General features: G+C 41.7%; 1 protein-coding gene across 1 annotated transcript in view; it reads right to left on the reverse strand.

Moving 5' to 3' along the window:
* Nr2c1 (nuclear receptor subfamily 2 group C member 1) overlaps positions 1-22,824 on the reverse strand; it is a 48,843-nt gene that overhangs the window by 8,836 nt on the left and 17,183 nt on the right. The window contains exons 7-10 of the mRNA XM_059245392.1: positions 22,710-22,800; positions 17,945-18,129; positions 16,384-16,543; positions 7,652-7,773 (exon numbers count right to left, since the gene is read on the reverse strand). Of these exons, the coding sequence (XP_059101375.1) occupies positions 7,652-7,773; positions 16,384-16,543; positions 17,945-18,129; positions 22,710-22,800 (558 nt within the window). The remainder of the gene's footprint in view (positions 1-7,651; positions 7,774-16,383; positions 16,544-17,944; positions 18,130-22,709; positions 22,801-22,824) is intronic.

Raw genomic sequence — 22,824 nt, forward strand, 5'->3', positions numbered from 1 at the left:
TATTCTAAAAGACCCGTAGGCAAACACCTGAGAATTCTGTGTTCTGTACAGTTGACAGAAGTCCACAAAGAGGACCTAGAAATCTAAATCTCAGCTAGCTTGTTACCACTCAGCCAGTTTACAAAACCAGCTACAGTAAGATTTAAAAACAGCTCAGTAGAGAGGATTCTGAACTTTCCCAATACATTAAAAAAAAAAGATGATATGTACCTGAGGTAATAGATGTGTCGATTACCCTGAGGTGATCACAACACATTGTATAAGTGTGGAAATGACCCAGCACTCTCCTTAGACATGCACAATTTCTATGAATCAATTGCCAATAAAAATATATTGCAAAAACTTTAAATGAACAGGCCATGACATGCTAGGCACTGGTGAAATAGGAATTGACATGGTGAATTAAGCCTGCCTATGAGAGAGGAGGGCTGGATAAATGTGTAATTTTAGATATTTTATATACGTGTTATGTAAACATATACATGTGATTATTTACACAGCTAATTTCAGATGATTAAAATTCCACTTGCATGAAGACATGTAAGAAAACGGGCGGGTCAGGGGAGAGGACTCTGATTTGAAGAGAGACGGCAGATCTTTTTTTTTTTTTTTTTTTTTTTTTTTGGTTTTTCGAGACAGGGTTTCTCTGTGTAGCTTTGCGCCTTTCCTGGGACTCACTTGGTAGCCCAGGCTGGCCTCGAACTCACAGAGATCCGCCTGGCTCTGCCTCCCGAGTGCTGGGATTAAAGGCGTGCGCCACCACTGCCTGGCTCAGATCTTTTTTTTTTTTTATTTACATGCATGTGTATGTGATTGTATATGCTGTGTGTGTGTGTGTATGTGTGTGTGTGTGTGTAAGTGTGCTTGTCTCATGTGTGTGTGTGCTCCTTTCTGTATGTGTAAGTGTGCTTGTCTCATGTGTGTGTGTGTGTGTGTGTGTGTGTGTGTGTGTGTGTGTGTGTCCTCAGAGGCCAGAAGAGAGCATGAGATCCTCTGGAGCTGCTGTTACAGGCTGACTGGAGCCTGCTGTGGGTGTTAAGATTCAAACTCAAGTCCTCTGCAGGAGCATTAAGTGCTCGAAAACAGAGACGTATCTCCAGCTCTAGGAGACACTTTTTGAAAAACAAAAATGTTGGGATTTACTTGCAATCCCAGGAGTCAAGGTGGAGGCAGGAGGATCAGGGAGGGAGTTCAAGGCCATTACAGTGACTGGAGGTAAGCCGAGGCTACCAGAAATACTGTCTCACAAATCCAGAGACTGGAGAGCGAGGACTGTAGCATTAAGAGAGAACAGGGCAAGCCTGCAGCAGGGGTGTGGTGACTACCGTTCACTGTCAGCTGTCACCACGACCCCGTCATGATGGACAGCATTGTTCTTAAACTGATGAGCCAAAACCCGACCCTCCCTCCTTAAACTGCATCAGCAATGAGAAAGTAACGAGCTGGGAAGGGCAACATTAGTGCTCAATAGTGTTGATGCATTTCTAAAGGCGGTTCTGTCTTCTCTGAATGTTTTTTCCACTTCATTTTCTAGTTAACAAACCCACTCATTCTTTGAGGGCTAGATCAGAGCTGTGTGTGTGTGTGTGTGTGTGTGTGTGTGTGTGTGTGTGTGTGTGTTACTGAAGATGTGTGTGTGCGCTCATGTGCTGCTGAGGATGACCCCAGAGCCATGAGCCACATCTCCATGCCCAGGAGTTGCAGTTATGTTTTTTGTTTGAGGCAGAGTTTCACTATGGAGCCACTGATGGTTTGGAATGCACGGTCCTCTTGCCTCAGCTCCCCTAGTGCTAGGATTACAGGTAAGTACCATGACAGCTGGCTTCAGAGCCTGGTTCTTTGAAGAAATGCCCTCTTATAATCTCAGTCTCTCTCTCTCTCTCTCTCTCTCTCTCTCTCTCTCTCTCTCTCTCTCTCTCTCTCTCTCTCACACACACACACACACACACACACACACACACACACACACACACACACACGACCTCTGGTGTTTACCTGACACACAGTTTGTTATGTTAGGGGTCTGTTACCACACTGCCCAAAGGTAAAAGTTCCCTCATTTCTGCATCTCAGTGAACAGTTCAAAGTACATTGTATACAGAAACAAATCTGGGCTTTTTGTTGTTTGTTTGTTCTAATCTTTGAGGACATAGAACGGACAGAAGTGAGGACTTTAAAAGGTCAGCTAGAGGCCAGGCTGTGGTGGTGCACACCTTTAACCCAGCACTGGGGAGGAGAGGCAGGCGGATCTCAGAGTTGAGACCAGCCAAGGCTGTTACACAGAAAAACCCTGACTTGAAAAACAACAAAACAAAACAAAAAAGTCAGTTAGAGAAGTTGTAGGTATAGGACTTTTTAGAAGAAAAAAAAAATCTTCAAGCAAATTCTAAATATGTTGTTATAAGATAATTAAATTGTAGGATTTCTTTCCTTTCTCCAAAGGGATTCAAGTTAGTAAGCACGGGCTGCTAAGAAACACATGATCCTGGCGACCGCACATCAACTATTTCCTTCTTGAAGATGCCACAGGGGTCAGAGAGATGTCCACAAGTGAAAGTGTCTGACATCAAGCCGAGCACCTGGGGGCCCGGGACCCACACGGTGGAAGGAGAGAACTCACTACTGCAAGTTGTCCTCTGACCTTCCCACGTGGGCTGTGCCATGTGCGTCCCATCCCTCAGACACAAAATAAAACAAAATAAACCCCTGCAACTTTGTGTACATAGTGCACTCAGGTACACACATACACATAAATAAAAAGAAGAAGAGACACAAAGGCTGACATTGTCACCTAAGAGTTTACAAAGTGGCTGGACTGGGCGGTGCATGTGTACACACAAAGCAGGGGGAGACTGAGGCAGGAGGACTGTGTGAGTAAGAAGTGAGTCCGGGCGGCATAATGAGTTCCCAGCTAGTGTGCACTACAGTGTGAGATGCTGCCTCAAGAGCAACACACAAGCAAACAAAAAACCAAAGCCAAACCAAGAGTTTACCAGGAAGCTTTTCCTCATGGGAATTCCTTTAGTATTTGGGACAGACAGCCTGCCATCAGAAGAAACTGGCTATGGAGTAAACTTGAAAGGGAAGCTCCAATGCAAAGAAAAGCAGTATTTATAAACCTCCACACAGAAAATAATACAGAGAAAGCCATCTCAGTTAAAACCAAGGAAAATAAGAAGACACTGTGCTCTGCTGGCAGGGATGGTAAGATCCAGCATCAGTAGTGAGGAGAAAGAAGCACTGGTCAGTGCTTTCTGGGGATGACTTCTAACAATATCAAAGCCAACATGCATACCTTATAATACCTCGCAATTTCATTGGAAATACCTATTTCATGGCAGTAGTAACACATGTTGACAAACCGTGCTTGGTAGCACTGGACAGAATACAAAGCTGGTAACAGCTCAGACGTCTACTGATGGAGATGAGTATGTAAGCTGTAGTACTTCCACAAAGAAGATGGCCATCAGGAATTCATACATGTGGCACAGGAAACTTGACTGTGTGATGGGACATCACGGGGAGTAACAGGACGTGCCACTATGCGAAAGTGTTTGGACAGTTTAATAACCAGGGCGTGGGAAGCGCTGGCAGGACACTGAACTCTTGACTACGGAATTAGCTTTCTGGAGAGGAGGTTTTACTTTATGGTTCTATACTTCAGAGTTAAAAGCAAATCAGTTTTCCTCTTAATTGATTATGAAGTTTTAAAAAGAAAACAGCTAACCACAGTAGTTGAATAGTATGGTGGTTTGAATGAGAATGGCCCCATAGGCTCAAATATGTGAATACTTGGTCTCAATTGGTGGAACTGTTTGGGAAGGATTGGGAGGTGTGGCCTTGTTACAGGACATGTGTCACAGGGGGTGGGCTTTGAAGTTTCAAAAGACCCAAGCCATTTCCCGTGTTTCTCTCTGGCTCTTGTCTGAGGTTCAAGATTAAGCTCTCAGATGTTGCTCCAGCACCACACCTGCCTGTCTGGGGACACACTTCCTGCCATGATGCTCATGGACTCTGACCCTCGGAAGCTGTAAGATCCTCCAAACTTTTTCTTCTATTAGTTGACTTGGTTGTGGTGTTTTGTCACAGCAATAGAAAGGTCACTAGGGCAAATGGCAAACACAGGAAAGTAAAAATAACTGGAAAAAAATACCAGAGCTTGTCTGTGCTACCCTTTGTATTGGAAACACCTCGGCCTTAGGGAGAGGGCTCAGAGACCAACTTAGATTCAATGCAGAGGATGAGAAACGTTGAAACAAGGGGCCGAAAGGGGCAACTGAGAGCAAATTACTAGATTACTTCTTTGCCAGAGAGAAAGTTACAGGGTTAGTTGTAGGAATCAATTACAGAAGGATATCCATCTAAGTTTATTCAAAACAAAATTCCAGCTAGGGATGGGGTGCAGGACAGTAATCCAGCACTTGGAAAGCTGATGCAAAAGAAGCAAGGCCAATCTGAGCTCCACAGTGAGTTCGAGGCTATCCTGGAGTCACAGCAAGACCCTGGATCACGGCCACGTTTGCTATCAGAGTTTTTCTGTTAGGAAATAAATGACTATTGCAGTATCCTTACAGTACCTATTTTCAAATCTTTTTTCTGAGGAAGCAAAAGAAATGGATAGAAAATGCATGTAAACTATCCATCCAGGTCCCAGAAAGTCCCACAAATATCAACAACAGAAGCATTCTGTTGGCCCGGTCACCTATGTCTGAGGACAATGCAACCATCTGGCATCCACATAAACACACCCAGTGTGCTACCTGCCACTTCAGCATCTGTCTGAACTGAACCCATGGTCCTTAGAGAAAGAGAACCAACAAGAAGCAATTAATTCACCCAACTACAGGTCTGAAACCAGCAGGTTACAGAAGACATTACATTTTATGGAACCACAGAAGACTGAACTTTCAGGTTAAAGTGGTGTTAAAGAAAACGTGTGTAAATCAGAAAGTCTCTGTGGCAAACCATGGTGGCCTGGAACTTTGGGTTCTAAGAATCTAGGCAGAGTTAGGCATGGTAGTGTGTGCCTGAAACACAGCACCTGGGAGACTGAAGACTGGGGGGCTGACATGAGTTTGAGGTCAGCCTGGGCTAAACAGTCAGACCCTGTTCCAAACCCAGGGCAGTGAGAAAGCTCGGCACTCACCACTGAGCCGACTGCGTGAGTTCAACCTCAGAACCAGGGGGACTGACTTCCCTTGAGCCCTCCTCTTACATCCAAATGTGTGCCTGCAATGTATGTGCCAGACACACACACACACACACACACACACACACACACACACACACACACACACAGACACACACAGACACACACACACACACAGACACACACACACACAGACATATACACACACAGACACAGACACAGAGACACAGAGACAGACACAGAAACACACACAGACAGACACACATACAGACACAGACACACACACACAGACAGACACACACAGAGACACAGACACAGACACACAGAGACACACACACACACACACACACACACACACACACACCAATGTAAAGAAAAATCAGAGTAAACAACCCTGTTACTGTCCACACTCCAGGCAAATTACACTAAGTAACCCCAGCTTCTTAATCTACTAGAACTGTGGAGTCATTTACCTAAATCATGCAGAATGATTTCCTATGAATTAAACTACAGATCTTAAACAGAAAATCAACATTCCTATTAAATGTCAAGGCTTTTCCAAACACAAACGACACTAAGCAAATCTCCACCCACTAAGGCATCCGAGTACACGTGCCTAGTACCGCTGTCCATGTCTCTGTAAAACTAGAACTCTGAGGACAATTTCTGTATCCAGCCAGAAAAATTCAGCACCCACCCCCAGTCAGGCTTAGAAGAACATCCTCTGTCTCCACATAACAGCTTCCCGCCATTAGCATCCAGCACTTATCTGATTAAGTCAACTCATAAAAAGGATTTAAAGATTATCTAGGCAGAGATAAGAAGTAAGAGTTTATGCAGCAGCTAATGGCCTGGATTGTTAGCTCAACAGTTATTCTAATTAAGAGGCCTGTGGCTGCTGCACAGAAACGGATTTCCAATACAGATCACAGAGAAAAGTGGCTGCCACTATAAAATTAATTATTCTATAAGCAGAAACCTCGGGCTCTGTTCTTGGGCTCAGCATCTCAGCTGTTTCCCTGAGATAGGCACATTCTACAGAGGTACTTAAAACCAAGGGCGGTGGGACTAATGGACTTCAGCTAAACCTCCAATTCTTTTCTTTTATTAAAATAATGAAGAGTGTATTCTGGAGGAGGTGGGTGGGGTTGGAATCGAGAATGTTTTTTCTTAAAAAATGTTGGAAAATTACTAAAAGCTGAATATTACTCTGAGATAAAAGGGAAGGCTCACTCAGAGATTACATACTCTAATGTAAGCTCTGCTCTGTATACCACAGATCACTGATTAGCTAGCAACCAAATCATGGTATCAACTATATCCTTTGGAATCAGGGCTCACATGTTTTCTAGTTACAGTCAAAGTATTCTATGATAGGAAGGGAGAGTTACCTCCATTTGTCAAGTGGGCAATCAATGGACAGGCTAGGAAAGTGAATGGTTACAAAACCAGACAGACAGGGAGGGTCCTGTGATAAACGAGCTTGCTGGCTAAGGGCAGACTCCTTCACCGTCACAGGCCAGTGACTTTAAGCACGTGTTGGCGAACTTCAGTCAGGCTTTGATTTCTTGGAGTGGCTCACTTTCCATTTCACCTGACTGCTTTAAAACCAAATACAGATACGGTCTGTCACAGCACACATTTCTGAAATGATCTTTGGAGGTTGGGGGAAGGAACTAGGTGACTGGGTAACAGTCACTGCTGATTTTAAACATGTAGGCAAATACAGCTCCCTAGTGACATGCCTGGAATGAACACTGAAACAAGGCTGCAGGGGGATAGCCACCCAAGAGGAGCACCCAGCCTTCGACACTGCACAGGACACTCCATCTACAAAGAGCACATCATCAAGTTACAGTAAGAAAAATTAATACGTCCCCCAAATTCTATATTGTTTTATGATTTTATAGCTATCGTTGGCTGTTATGTAGTTCACGGCCATGAGGCTGGACATGCCTGAGTTCTAACACATTCCTATCTTACAGAAAAATGTGTTTGTGTGTGTGTGTGTGTGTGTGTGTGTGTGTGTGTGTGTGTGTGTGTATTTTGCCTGCATGCATGTCTGTGCACCATGTGCATGCCCGGTGCTGGCAGCAGAGTCAGAAAGGGGGCATTAGATCCCCAGGGACCGGAGTTAAGAAGGCTGTGAGCCACCAGGTGGGTGCTGGAAACAGAACCTGGGGCTTCTGCAAGAGCAGACAGTGCTCCTAACCACTGGGCCTCTCTCCAACCCCCAGACCTCCAATCACTGTGATAATCAAAGATGACCATTGCCAGTGCTGGCCACGATTGTCCTCTCCACTTACCCAACATGGCTACTCTTCCACACAAACAGTAATAGAGAAAATAGTAGTTAGCTATCCTGAATTGTCATCTAGATAGACTGGTAGACCTTTTTTTTCTACCTCAGGATAACACAAATCCTCCCCAAATAAACTTCGTGTGTAAATACACGTGTGCCACAGAAATCACATTTATGTTCAAGGACTTCAAAACACTCACCCTAGAGCCTGGAAAGAAGGGATGGAAAGTGCCCAGTGCATCGACAAGAACAGCAGTCTGGAGGCCGACTCCCCAATGTAGTGCACATTCAGGTACTCGGGCATAGGAGAAGGCATGGTGAGCTAGCGTGAACAGGGATTTAGGTAAATCATCTTATGACTTCAAGTTCGAAATTATCACTTCTTTGAAAAACTTGAATATAAATATAACACATCATATAGGAATCCAATACCTGCACCTAACAAAGTCTAATATTGAAATAACCCAAGTCACTGGCTATTACAATAGTGCTTAGAAGGAATGAACTGGTCATAATTTCTGTCAAAGTAGCATCCAGACCAACAGACTCTCACTAAACGGCTGTCAACCGTGGAACGATCTGGTTTACCTTATGAAGTTACTATCTTGGTACATCAGTGTGTTTTCTTGCCCCACTCCCTTCTCTATCAATGCAACACAGTACATTTCAGTGTCAGAAGCGGCCCTGCATGCTGAGGGGTCCTTTATTTAGGCTACAGTTTTGCTAGCAGAGATAGTGATCCTGAAGCAGGCCTGCCAGTGCCAACGGAGGAGAGCATGCGCCCAGACACCGGGTAGAGCTATGGCCTGAAAGCAAAACAAAACACATGGAACCAGGGCTCAATGCTGACACTCCTTCATCCTTCAAAGAGCAGGTCTATGCAGTATCACCCTATTCTAAAATACTGTTACTAAATACAAAAGTATGTAAAAAAAAAAAAAGTGTCTACAGGCAAGCCACTCAAAGGCTATCCGTTTGCATTATTATAAACAAATAAGTATAAAGAAGTAATACTCAGTTTGACTTAAGATAGTTATTTCAAGTGTCTGACCACAGTGAAAACAAATCCTCTGTCAGAGGACTTCTGAGAACATTCCGGAAGTCTTAAGGAGAGTCGACACCACTGCACGTGGCATACAGAAGGACCGCCTTTCCTGTTTTGAATCAACAGAGATGACCTCAGAGTGGACCCAGGCAATGAGTGCTCACAGTGACTGAAGACTGAACCAGAAGAAACCTGGCTGTTATCTACCAAATAGGAAAACTGAGTTATATCTGGGGACCTAAAACATCGTTGAACAACCTCAATCCAAAAATCTAAACACAGAAACATTTTGGGGATCAACGCCTAATATTTCAAACATTGGCACATCCTGGATTTTTGGATCAACAGTGTTCAACTAGTAACAACTGAATATCCACTCCCAAATCTGAGAAACTGAAAAAACTATGACACACTTCTGGTCCCAGGCCCCATTTCTAAATCTATTCTAGAAAAACACTTACCCATACACACAAAAAGTCATAGGTAAGTGATAAAGGTGGTCAAAAGATTACTTTACCATTTATTATCAGTAAAATCTGTGCACAAATATCACAATAAGGGATGGGGAATACACATTAAAAAATTTTATTAAAAGTAAAAAAAAAAAGCAAAAAACCCCAAAAGTTAAATAAATAAAGATCAGATAATTAATTTGAATAGACCCATAACCCCTAGTGAAATGAACGAGTCATTAAAGTCCCCAGGGCCAGATGGTTTTAACACAGAATTCTACCAGACTTTCAAAGAAGAGTTAACGCCAATACTCCTCAAATTATTTCACAAAATAGAAACAGAAGGAATTTTGCCAAGTTCATTTTATGAGGCCACAGTCATCATGATACCCAAACCACATAAAGACCAAACAAAGAAAGAAAATTACAGATCAATTTCCCTTATAAACTTAGATGCAAAAATCATCTCTAAAATACTTTCAGTGCAAATCCAAGAACACTTCAAAAAGATCATCCACTATTATCAAGTAGGCTTCATCCCGGAGATGCAGGGATGGATCAATATATGAAAATCAGTAAATGTAATTAATCTACCATATAAATAAACGAAAAGAAAAAAAACCACATGATCATCTCATTAGATACTGAAAAAGTCTTTAACAAAATATAACACTTCTTTCATGATAAAAGTCATGGAGAGATCAGGGATACAAGAAACATACCTAAACATAGTAAAGTCAATTTACAGCAAGCCTATAGCCAACATCAAATTAAATGAAGAGAAACTTAAAGCAATTCCACTAAAATCAGGAACACAACAAGGCTGTCCATTTTATCTATATCTATTCAATATAATACTTGAAGTTCTAGCTAGAGCAATAAGACAACTGAAGGAGATCAAGGGGATACATATTGGAAAGGAAGAAGTCAAAGTATTGTTATTTGCAGATAATATAATAGTACACATAATGGGCCTTAAAAATTCCACCTGGGAACTCCTACACCTGATAAATACTTTCAGCAAACTGACTGGGTACAAGATTGTCTGAACAACAACAGCAGCAGCAGCAACAACAACAACAACAACAAATCAGTAGCCCTCTTGTATACAAATGACAAATGGACTGAGAAAAAAATCGGGAAAATAACACCCTTCACAATTCCTTCAAATAATAGAAAATAACCAAGTGAGGGAAAGACCTGTATGATAAAAACTTGAAGTCTTTGAAGAAGGAAATTGAAGAATATATCAGAAGATGGGAAGATCTCCCATGCTCATGGATCAGTAGGATTAGCATAGTAAAAATGGCCATCCTACCAAAAGCAATCTACAGATTCAATGCAATCCCTACCAAAATTTCAACACAATTATTTACAGACCTTGAAGGAACAGTTCTCAACTTCTAATGGAAAAACAAAAAACCCAGGATGGCTAAAACAATCCTGAACAATAAAAGAACTTCTGGAGGTATCACCATCCCTGATTTTCAGTTGTACTACTGAGCTATAGTAATAAAAACCACATGGTATTGGCATAAAAACAGATACGTTGATCAATGGAATCAAATTGAAGACCCAGACATAAATCCACACACTTTTGTACACCTGATTTTTGATAAAGAAGCCAGAAATATACATGGGGAAAAAAGACAGCATCTTCCACAAATGGTGTTGGTCAAACTGGACATATATTCATGTAGAAGAATGCAAATAGATCCATATTTATCACCCTGCACAAAACTCAAGTCAAGGGGATCAAAGATGTCAATATAAAACCAGATATGCTGAACCTGATAAAAGAGAAAGTGGGGAACAGCCTTGAACCCATTGGCACAGGTGACAACTTTCTGAACAGAACACCAATAGCACAGGCACTAAGATTAACAGTTAATAAACAGGCCCTGGTAAAACTGAAAAGCTTCTGTAAGGCAAAGGACATTGTCAGTTGGACAAAGCAGTAACCTACATAATGGGAAAAAAGTTTTTTATCAACTCCATATTCAAGAGAGAATAATACTCGAAATGTATATACATATATATACATACACACACACACACACACACACACACACACACACACACACATATATATATATATATAGAACTCAAACTAGGTATTTTAAAAAAATCAAATAATACAATTAAAAAATGAAATACAGATCTAGAGAGATTATTCTCAATAGAGGAATCTCTAACAGTTGAGAAACACTAAAAGAAATAAATATTCAACATCCTTAGCCCTCAGGGAAATACAAATTAAAACTACTTTGAGATTCCATCTTATACCTGTCAGAGGGGCTAAAATCAGTAACACAAGTGACAGTTCATGCTGGTGAGGATGTGGAGCAAGGGGAACATTCCATTGCTGGTGGGAGTGCAAACTTGTACAGACACTATGGAAATCAATATGGAGGTTCCTTAGAAAGTTGGAAATCTATCTACCTCAAGACCCAGCTATACCACTCCTGGGTATATACCCAAAGGATGCTCCATCCTACCACAAGGATACTTGCTCAACTATGTTGATTGTGGCTTTATTTTATAATAACTAGAAACTGGAAACAACCTAGATGTCCCTCAACTAAAGAAGGGATAAAGAAAATGTGGCGTATTTACACAATGGAGTATTACTCAACTGTTAAAAATGACATCAAATTTGCAGGCAAATGGATGCAGCTACAAAAGATCATCCTGTGTGAGGTAACCAAACCCAGAAAGGCAAATATGATTGTTGCCTTGTCCAGTCATCATCAGGGAGGCTTCCTCCAGCAGCAGATGGGAGCAGGTGCAGAGACCCACAGCCAGACACTATGCAGAGAGTCTAAACTGGAGGTCTCCACCAGGTCCTTCCCTTCAGAGCTCAGGGAACTCTGCTGAAGAGGGAGAGGAAAGATTGTATAGTATAGTATATTTGTATAGTATAGTATACAATTTTGTGTTGTATGGGGTGTGTGTGTGTGTGTTTCTTACACTTTTTCTTTTTTATTCTGGTTTGCTTGTTTGCCTGTTTGTTCTAAAGAGAAAGAGAAAGAAAGAAAGGAGTAGAGTTGGATGGTGGGGAGGTGAAACTGTGATCAGAATATGTTCCATGAAAAAAATTATTTTCTTCTTTTTCTTTTATTGGGTTTTTGAGACAAAGTTTCTCTGTGTAGCCCTGGCTGTCCTGGAACTTGCTCTGTAGACCAGGCTTGCCTGGAGCTCATAGAAATCCACCTGCCTCTGCTTCCTGAGTGCTGGGATTTGCCACCACCACTTGGCAAAAAAAATATTATTTTCAATAGGAAAAGAAAAAAAGAATGTGGGCACTCAAGCTCGCTAAGTATATACTTTTACCTGTAGAGCTGGGGATCGAACTCAGGGCATTAAGTATGCGAGACAAATGCTTTACCAGCTGAGCTACATCACCAGTTTGGTTTACTTATTTATTAATATTGATAGTACCAAATGATGAGACAGGGAAATAGATGGTTTAAACCCTATATAAGATTGTCTTCTGAGGTCTGAACCCAGGGCCTTGGCATGTTGAGAATCCATTCTACCACCAAACAATACCAACAGACTCATGACAAAAAAATTTTCAAATGTTTACTGGAGCAGCAAAATAAAACACAATTCAGAAAACACAAAACATTTCTTTAAAAATACCTGTGTGTGTATGTGTGCAGGTGTATGCACACAGCCCACAGGTTGGTGTTGAGTGTCTTCCTCTACTGCTCGCCACATTTTTTTTTACTTACTTTGCATATGATATGTGTATATGAGTATGGATGTGTGCCATGGTGTACATGTGGAGGTCAGAGGACAACTTTCAGAATCAACTCTCTCCACTGTGCATCTCAGGAGTCAAACTCGGGTCACCAGGCTCTGAAGCAGGTGTTTTTACCCACTGAATCATCTCTCTGCTGGCTCCTCACCTTGTTTTGAGACACAGTCTCTCACTGAGTCTGAAGACTAGCTGGCCAATGAGCTCCAGGGAGCCTCCTGCATCCCTCCTCAGAGCTAGGATTACAAGCTCACACACCACACTTGACCTTTTCTTTTGATGCTATTGATCTGAACTTGGGTCCTCATGCTATGTGGTAAGTAGGCATTGACTGAGCCATCTTCCCCAACCCCACAAAACAATTCTTAAAAGAAGCAAGCAAATATTAAATGCCTTTAAAAACAAAGATGTGACTGTTTTTACATAAGAAGAAGAGTAAAATTTTTGGGAAATATACCATTTCAGAATTGCCTAAGGTGAGTGTGTGTGGGGGGGGCAGTGAAAAATTAGGGAATTACCCAAAACAACCAGTCCTATGGGTGAGGGCCGCTACAAAACAACACTACAGAATACTCGTGGCACATGCCTCTCATCATAGCATACAAGAGGATGGAAAGCTCACAACCACATGTGCTATGCAGCAAGACCCTGTTCCTGTCTCAGAAACCAAAACCAAAGTAACAGAAATCCATAAAAGAAAACAATACCCTCCAAACCCCTCAACACCCTTTGCAAACAGTTTTAAACTACCTTTAAACAAATAAAATACTAGCTGTATGTTTTCCTTACTTGCCCTGGCAATTACCTCTCTAGTGCAGCTTCTTCTACATCAAATTCTGTGAGAATAAAACTTTGAAAAAACCATTGGACTTGTTAGGAGATATGGATTGTCTTTCAAGATCTGTGACTCTGGGTTAGCCCTTCAGGTGACTGATGAACACTGTGAGCACTAGGAGCTGTTATCTCAGAACTCACATCTGACCGGTGAGAACTGTGGGCAGGATTGAGAAGGGCATGTGTGTGAAGTGATGGAGACATGACTTGGACAGGAAGGGCCTTAAAAGGTCATGTGACAGAGCCGCAGCTGAACCCCACATGAGCAATGGAAACTACGAAATATGCTGGCTGGTTGATTTTTGTGATAGGGTGTTGTCACACTTTAAATTGTCAGTGACACAGTAGGTTGATTTTTAACAAAGATGCACTGGTTTCAGGATCTAGGACAAGATGGAGAAGACATACGGGACAAAGATAACACTGTGACAATTCGAGCTAGAACTTTAAAGGCGCTTTAAGACACAGTGATAGAAACAAGAGGGGAATTGAGGGAAACTCGAGTGCAGGATGAAGGGGAGTCACCTGATGGAGGACAGGAAGGGTTTGAGTTCAGCACCACATCAGTTTTGAAAACGGCCTCACCCTTGTCCTATGGATTTACTTCAAAGGATAGAAGTCCTATTTACCTTAATTGTTCCTATAGGAATAAAGTGAAAGAGATTTTTGAAATCATAACTCAAAAAAGTCATAAATAAAAATATTACTATCATTCTAGATTCTTTACTTGCTGTTATATCACCGGATGGCTTCTCCTTCCTACATTTAGGTTGCTTTGAATAAGATATTAAAATACACACATCTTAGTTCCACTATGAAATGAGAATAAAAACTTCAACTCATGCAAGAGAAGTGTCATGGCTCAGCTGAGAGCAGATAGGGAAATATGCCAATTAGACACACAGAGCAGCAGAGGGACACAAGGCGGCTCTCCTCAGTGACTGAGAAGTCCGGGACCTGAAGGGGGTGTCGGCCCCGAAACTGGAGGACAGCAGCGGGAGACCTGACCCAGGAAATGACTGCAGAAAACTAAACTCTTCCCAGGACTGGAAGCAAGGGTTGAAGCTGCTGCCATTTCCAGGAGAGGAAGAACCCACCAGCTCCAGAGAGAAAAGCACAGTTTGAATTTGTTGAATTCATCTGTCCCAGGCGTTTAGTTTATAGAATTAAAAATCTGAGAACTATAGAAGGAAGCTGATGAGCTGCTGTCTAAAACAGCCATCTGTCCCTGCGTGCACTGGGTCTCTGCCTGCACCTTTCTCCTTGTCCTTCCTCCAATTTCAGTCCAGAGCGGGAGATGAACTGAGCACACAAGAGAACGGATTTCATTTAGAAGATAAAAGAACCATGGGAAAAGCATCTTTGCCTTGATCCCCTTGTCCATAGCTCTGACAATAACTTTTAGGCACTAATTATTCTTACTCTATCTCTTCTTATATCACCTATGAAACATGTTTTTGGGCAGTGCAGATAAAACACTTGAATTTTTCTAAGTTGTATTTAGTAAAATTTTACATGAGAATTGTTTTCCCTCTGCATTTAACTGGTATATCATGTTGTGGCAATTATTAACCCATGTGAACTCTTCCTATGGATATTTCAAGCAAGTTGAATTCTGAAATACCAATCTTCTACAGTGTTTTGGTCTAGTAGGAAAGTTTGTATCTATTGTAAATCATTCTCAAGTGTCCCAGAACTGCTATGTACGGCTGACTGTAATCTGGGTATACTCATTTATTTTACACACCCCTCTCTAATAGTATTCACAAGGGCAGAGCAAAGAGCCAAGAAGAGGGGTCAGTTAGGGTGCTAATGAGATCTCAGCGGTGAGCACATCTGCAGCTCGGTTCAGCATATTAATCTGAGTAACAGATCAAACTTTAGAGTTACTTCTTAGGCTTCATCTGTATCGCTTCTAACAGTCTAGCTGTGCTGCTTCCATTATAAGAGTGTACGGGGGGAGGAGGGGTGCAGGGGTAGGTCACTGGCCCAGCATACATAGGACCATATATACATGTAGTGTATATGTAGGGATTCATCCCCAGCATCATGACAAAATGTATTTAGGATGAATTTCAAATGCTCCTTTTCCAAAATGGTCTTTAAAAGTACCAGGAGTTAAAAACCTAAGGCTAAAATGCATTACATAATAAGCACCCCCATATGATAGTGCTGAAGGGTAGCTAAGTAAGGTAGCTCATTCACACATTCACCATTTTTATCTTTATTATTTCTAATGTGAGAGCAAAATACCTGGGTCTTAGATGCCAGTTTACACTGAAATAGTATCCAGGTACTGAACAAAGCCATGCACTCAGGTCACAATGAATGTCCATGCCTAATGAAAGAAAGCAATTGTGCCTAACTGGCCCTAAAATCTTTTTTAATTTGTTTTTCAAGGCACATTTCTCCTGCTCTGTGTAGCCTTGGCTATCCTAGAGTCTCTCTGTAGACCAGGCTGGCCTTGAATTCAGAGATCAACCTGCCTCTGCCTCTCGAGTGTTGGGATTAAAGGCGTGTGCCACCACTGCCTGGCTGGGCTCACAACCATCTACAGTAGGATCCGATGCCCTCTTCTGGCATGCAGGTATACACGCAAAGCACTCATACATACAATATAAATAAATTAAATTTAGAGAATTATTAAAATCTAACCACTCAATTGCCCTATCACAACTGACAGACAGCAAGCTGACCCACTGTGTTCTACAGCAGGGTGTGGCGCAGTGCTGAAATTCTACCACGGGTATTTCTGACTTTAAAAGTGTAACAGGCAAATTCTGACTGTTGAAAGGAAGATCAGAATCGAACAGTAACACAACATAAAAATCAAGGTACCCTGAAAACTACATGGGAGTCGCTGAGCAGCGGCCCCTCTTTTTCCATGTAGCTCGACTCTCCAGTGATGAGGTGCGCGTGTCCGTCCATGCTCTCCACTGGGCTATGACAGGCTGGGCTTTCTCCGGGAGTCAAGGCTTTGGCAAGGTTGTCAAACGCCCTACAAGGAGACATCAGACGCCGTGAGCTCGGCCAATGTCCAACAGGCAAATGAAATTCCTCTACAAAATCCTGGAGCTAAGATTTAAATCAAGGGACTGCGAGAATAGCTCAGTGGTAGAACACTTGTCTAGCACACACATGGCCATGGGTTTAGTGCCCAGGATGGGGGTTGAGGGGGCACTTAAGCATAAAAATTCTTTTGCAAATAGGCCAGGGGTGTGGCTCAGTGGTGGAAGGCTGTGTAGTGTACAAAAGGCCCTGGGCTCCACCTCCAGTGCCACCGTCAGGAGGGGTATGCACACACAAAACAAACAATAACCAACCAGGCTCCAGAAAACAGCAGCATTCTTGAATGACAGACAGACTTTGTATTTCAGTGACCTCTGTGATCAGCTCCAAAGCCAACAAATTAAACTTAGTAAGTGTACTTTAAAATATTATATATTACCATATTACCAAGAAATTACCATCTCTTTAAGTATGAGAGAAATCCTCATACGTATTCCTTCATATACAAGTTATTTATGTTGACTTTGCTATATCAAACACAAAACAGGTTCAGTTTTGATTTTACTTAAAAATTCAGACATTTTTACACTTGTGGTTACTTAAATGCACACAGTTAAGAATTTAAGATTAGGATGATAGATAACTGAAGTTACCAAGTAATCATTCAAAACAGTTTCTCATACTGTTAAATGATACATTTTCTAGAGTTCCTTAAATGAAGTCCTATGCTCAACAACTCCCCAAGGCTCAACTGCTATTTCCCCCTTTCTGGTCCTTTTGCAATGCTGTCACTCAAACCCAGGGCCTAGAACATACCGGGTGAGCATTCTACCACCACTTAGGTATACCTCAGCAAAATATTAAATATAAAATAATAAACGGAAGTCTGAGAAAACTCCGAAGGAATTTCATTTCTGTATTCTGCGTATTAATACTGACAAAATAAAATCAAATTCTGATTCTATTTTCCTTAAGTATAATTTAAAATAGTTATTTCAATGAGATCTTTGACATTATCTTTATCAACAGAAATCAGTGGTGGTTGGGAAATCAAGATGACTGCTTAGGAAACATGTTTCGTTCTACATACTGAGGGAAAACATCTAAACACAAAATGAAACGTCAGACCCCAACTGTCATTTAAGATAAAGGAAATCCCCAACCTGTCAGACAGCAGTACTAATTTTATAATATACACTTCCTGCTCACAAAACTCAGAATGCAGTGTGTTCATGCTGCACTAAAGGCAGATTTTCAGTTAAACCTTACTATGCCTTACATTTCTCTATTTCTTACTGAAATACTTTTCAGAAACTTTTACAGACATACATTAACATAAAAACACTCTAATCAATTCAGAATGCAGTTTAGAAGAAGAGACCAGATTTACCTTGAGACGTCACCATTGGTCTGGATATCCTGATGAAATGCACAGAAGGGTGTATCCCCATTGCGTAAGCTCTCCACCACAGGCATGTCGTGACTAGTGTAAGGAAGGTCTTTAGCTTTGCCGAGATTCGCTAGTGACGTGACCACACTGGCCAGTGTGCTTAGGTCTCCCTGACATGATTCAACCTTAAAAATAAAGAAAGTACTAAAATTTTGCAAAGCGGTACTGATATTTCAAAACCTCAAATATCAAATTCTAGGTCATGAAATACTAAAAGAAAAGCAAAGTAATAAATCAAATTGATGAGTTCATTTCTGTAATCCCTGCACTCAAGAGGCTGAGGTGGGAGGGTTTCCACAAAGTCAAGGCCAGTGTGGGCTTCAGAGTGAGAGGCTGCCCTTAAAGAAAAAACTCTTGAGGAAAATATAGAATTAAAAATAGGTATAAGTTCTTAAAAAATATTTACAAAGTTTAAAACAAAAATTCTACTTACTAACTAATCTAGCCAAGTCAGTTACTTCCTCTAAAAAGGACATCAAATTAGGTAATAATTCCTTTTAGCAGTAATGATTTAATATTGTTAAAACTTCCAAAACTCTTTAAGATTAAAATTTTTTAATTTTATGTGTATGGGTGTTTTGCTTGCACGTATGTGTGTGCACCACATGCGGCCTGGTGCCCTCAGAGGTCAACAGAGGGCACTGGGTTCCCTGGAACTGGAGTTACAGATGACTATGAGTGGCCATGCAGGTGCAGGGAATTGAACGTGGGTCCTCTCCAAGAGCAGCAGGGCTCTTAACCTCTGAGCCATCTCATCTCTCCAGCCCCAGAGATTTAGTTTTCTTTTTACGTTCGGTGTGTCTGTGTGTGGGTATAGTCATGAGTACATGTGTTTATGGGGCTTAGAAAAGGGCACTGGGTCACCTGGAGGTGGAGTTAGAGACGTCGTCGTCGTGAGCCACCTGAGCTGAATGCTGGGGAATGAACTCAGGTCCTCTGGAAGAGCAATGTGTGCTCTTAACCACTGGGCCATCTTCCTGCCCCCCAAAACGTCTTACACAACAAACTGGCACAGAATCTAAATTAAGTGAAAAGGGGAAAGGCAAATTTATTACCAAACGGACTTCCTAAGAGGCCACTGTCTTAACTGCAAGTAACGGACCAGACCGGGCACTAGAACAGGAGGAAATGGATCCTCTGTCCAGGTTTGTTTACGTTTTCTTCTTATCAGAGTTGAAGAACCTCCTGGTCAGGCTCTCAGTCTCTTACGACACACTCCTCACACACTTTCCCAGCTGTCTGCTCTTGTTGTCAACAGTGAATAATATACAGTATTTATGCACTGGCCGCGCCTCTTGTAAGAAAGCATTCTCTCGCAATGCTTCAGCTAAAATCCTGCACAGGAAGAGCAGGGGAGTTACTTTTTTTCCTTTTAGCTCTCAATCTTCAAAGCCACGAGTTGACACTCAGCAACTTCTCATAGTAACACATGAGCTTTGGGAAATACCATTTTCAATGAAAAGGTTCCTATATACCTAATGCTTCCATTTATTAAATCCCTTTGGGGCCGGGGAGATGGGTCAGCAGTTAAAGTGCCAAGGGCATGGGGCCTGTCTGTTATTTCAGCTCTCTGAAGTCAGAGAGGGCAACCGTGGAGCAAGTGAGAGAGCCATGTCTGTGGGTTCAATAGACACCCTGCCTCAATGAATAAGGTGAAAAGAAATCAAATAAGCCTCCCAACATCAGCTGGGGGCTTCACATACATGTGTACATGCACACACATGCACGCAAAAACAAACACATATGCATGCACACATATACAAACACATATGCATGCACACACACAAACATATGCATGCACACATATACAAACACATATGCATGCACACACACACAAACACATATGCATGTACACATATACAAACACATGCATGCACACATGCACACATATATAAACAAATCTGCATGCACACACACAGAGGCATATAACAATTCTTTTAACGTTCAATTATTCCACCCAAACCTAATAACAAGACCTTTAAGTTTCTTCTATAGTCTTTAATTTGTTTTGTCTGTGTGTACATGATTTGTTTCTTTTTTTTAATGCAGAGTCCTGCTATGCCGATCAGGGCTGGCCTGTAGTTTCCTACTGTTGGTCCAGGCTGATTTTGAGCTTGTGAGCCTGCCTCTGCCCCCTGAGAGCTGGAATTACAGGTGTGAAACACTACAATACATCTAGCACACGCAAACCATTCTGAATTCTGAAATAATATCAGTGTTTCTTTTAAAGTTTCATTGGTTTTATTAATTCTTTAATTTATATGAAACATACTTTGGTGAATAAGTAGACAATAATTTTTATGCCCTCCTCAAATAAATCATTGCCAGTGTTCCCAGATCCTTAATGATATCCTGTTAGCAATTTCTTATGAAATTCCACTATATATATATAGTGGAAGAGTAGGTGCAGCATGCATGAAGTCCTTGGTTCAATCTCGGCACCGGAAGGTGTAATGCAGAACACAACAAATGGCCCTAAATATCATATCACAAGATGAGATTTCTCCATGTTGTGTTACCTAAGAATCTCCAGTGGCAGAAACTTTGAAATCTAGTTAGACATACTGTCTCATGGAAAGGAATATTTACATTTCTGAGTTTTAAATAAAAGTTAAGATACCTAGCAGAATATATGAGCAAATGCCTTTAATGTAATCCCAGCATTCAGGAGGCAGAGGCAGGAGGAGCTGTCTGAGCTTGAGGCCAGCTTGGTCTACATACAGTGATAGGCCAGCCAGGGCTGTACACTTAGACCCTGTCTCAAAAAACAAAAGCTAAACAAGAAAAAAAATTAAAATAGTTAAAAATACTAATTACTTGTATTCTTATTTAAGAAGGCTAATTGGCCGGGCGGTGGTGGCGCACGCCTTTAATCCCAGCACTCGGGAGGCAGAGCCAGGTGGATCTCTGTGAGTTCGAGGCCAGCCTGGGCTACCAAGTGAGTTCCAGGAAAGGCGCAAAAGCTACACAGAGAGACCCTGTCTCGAAAAACAAAACAAAACAAAACAAAACAAAAAAAAAAAAAAAAAAAAAAAAAAGAAGGCTAATTGGCTCTGAACATAGGCTTTGCAATTCAGCAGGCCCCTATTGTTTATGGTCTGTGTGTGCAGGGTCATTCTGCTGAAGACGGATGAGGATTCCTGTTGGACAGGATTAACTGAGAGATTGATGATACATACATATAAGTCTTCCCAGAGGCACTCCCAAGTCTTTTCAGGGCCAGCAAGACAGCTCAGAGCCAAGGCACTGGCCACTAACCATGATTCCTTGTATGACAAGACCCCACATGGTGGGAAGGGAGAGCCAACTCTGGAAAGTTGTCCTCTGACCTCCATATGTGTATGGTGGCATATGTACACAGTAAAAAAATAATAATAATAAAAAAAAATAAAATAAATAAATAAAAGGTTAAAAACCTTTTTAGGAAAACTTTCTCTTCTCATACAGTTTTGGGAAACTATGGAGTTTATAAAGTTTATCTAAATAGAGCAATTCTTAGGGCTGGGGAAATGGCTTCATGGGCAACAGCGCCTGCTGTACAAGCATGAGGACAGATCTGAATTCAGATCCCCAGCGCACACATAAACAATCATGTGTGTTCCTGTCATCGCCGCATCCAGGGAAGAGAAAGACAGGAGGGTTGCTGGGGGCCTCACTGGCTGCCCCCCAACTGGAACATCAAATTCCAGGTTCGCTAAGACCCTGTCTCAAAGGACAAGGCAGACGGCACACAGCAGGGCATTGTGAGCGTGAGCATGAGGGTGTCCACAAGCATGCAAGTGTGTGCACGCACACATACAGAAATCTCTCCTTTAGACTCGAGCCAAACAGATCGGCTCCAGTCTCAGGAGAGTCTAGAGGACTGGGGTGTCATCTGAGAGCACATGCAATCTCATTCCCACCCTGACCCCAGAGACGCTGAGATGCACAACGGCCACATAGAATCCTGAGACTCAACTGAGTGTTCTAATGGAGGTCTGCTGAGAATTTCCCTTTACTTGATGTGATACTCCAAGTAAAATATAATATGTAAAATAATACATAAAATATAATAAATCTAGCAGGAAAAATAAGAGGAAGACAGGTAAGGATTCTGATCAGACAGGTTCACAATACATCACGGCTGATCCTCAAATCAGAGTGAGACCGGGCTGGATCCACTCCCAGTCGTTTCCTGCTTTTAGCCTTCCAAGTTGCTGGGTTCAGGAAGTGTACCATTCATTAGGTTTGGTTTAGATTTAGCATCATTTAATTTTCTGACAGCTTTTATTTCAAGATGAAAGAAAAACTGGGAACACTTCTAATTTTTGTTGCTTTCATGGTAAAGATAAAATTTTAGTGGCACAGTAAAAAATTTTATCAAGTAATTTTAGCTTTAGAAACAGGAATTAGGAACTAGAGAGATGGCTCAATGGTTAAGAGCACTGTCTGGGGATGGAGAGATGGCTCAGAGGTTAAGAGCACTGACTGTTCTTCCAGAGGTCCTGAGTTCAATTCCCAGCAACCACATGGTGGCTCACAACCATTTGTAATGAGATCTGGTGCCCTCTTCTGGCCTGCAGGCATACACGCAGGCAGAACACTCATATACATAACATATATAAATAAATAAAAGCTTTTTAAAAAGGAAGGAGGAATTATTGCTCTGTAGTAGAGCACCATAGGGACGGGGGAGGGGAGGGGTCTTTTAAACTGCACTGTATACCTTATCTGGTGCCATTAGCATAGTTGGTTCAGTTTTTATTCCCGACGGATGAATATTCACGAACATTCCTGAATCCAACAGTCCCGTTGACCTGTAACAAATGAAGCACAAATTT

Source organism: Peromyscus eremicus, chromosome 18 (assembly GCF_949786415.1).
Source record: "Peromyscus eremicus chromosome 18, PerEre_H2_v1, whole genome shotgun sequence".
In the NCBI taxonomy this organism is placed as follows: Eukaryota; Metazoa; Chordata; class Mammalia; order Rodentia; family Cricetidae; genus Peromyscus; species Peromyscus eremicus.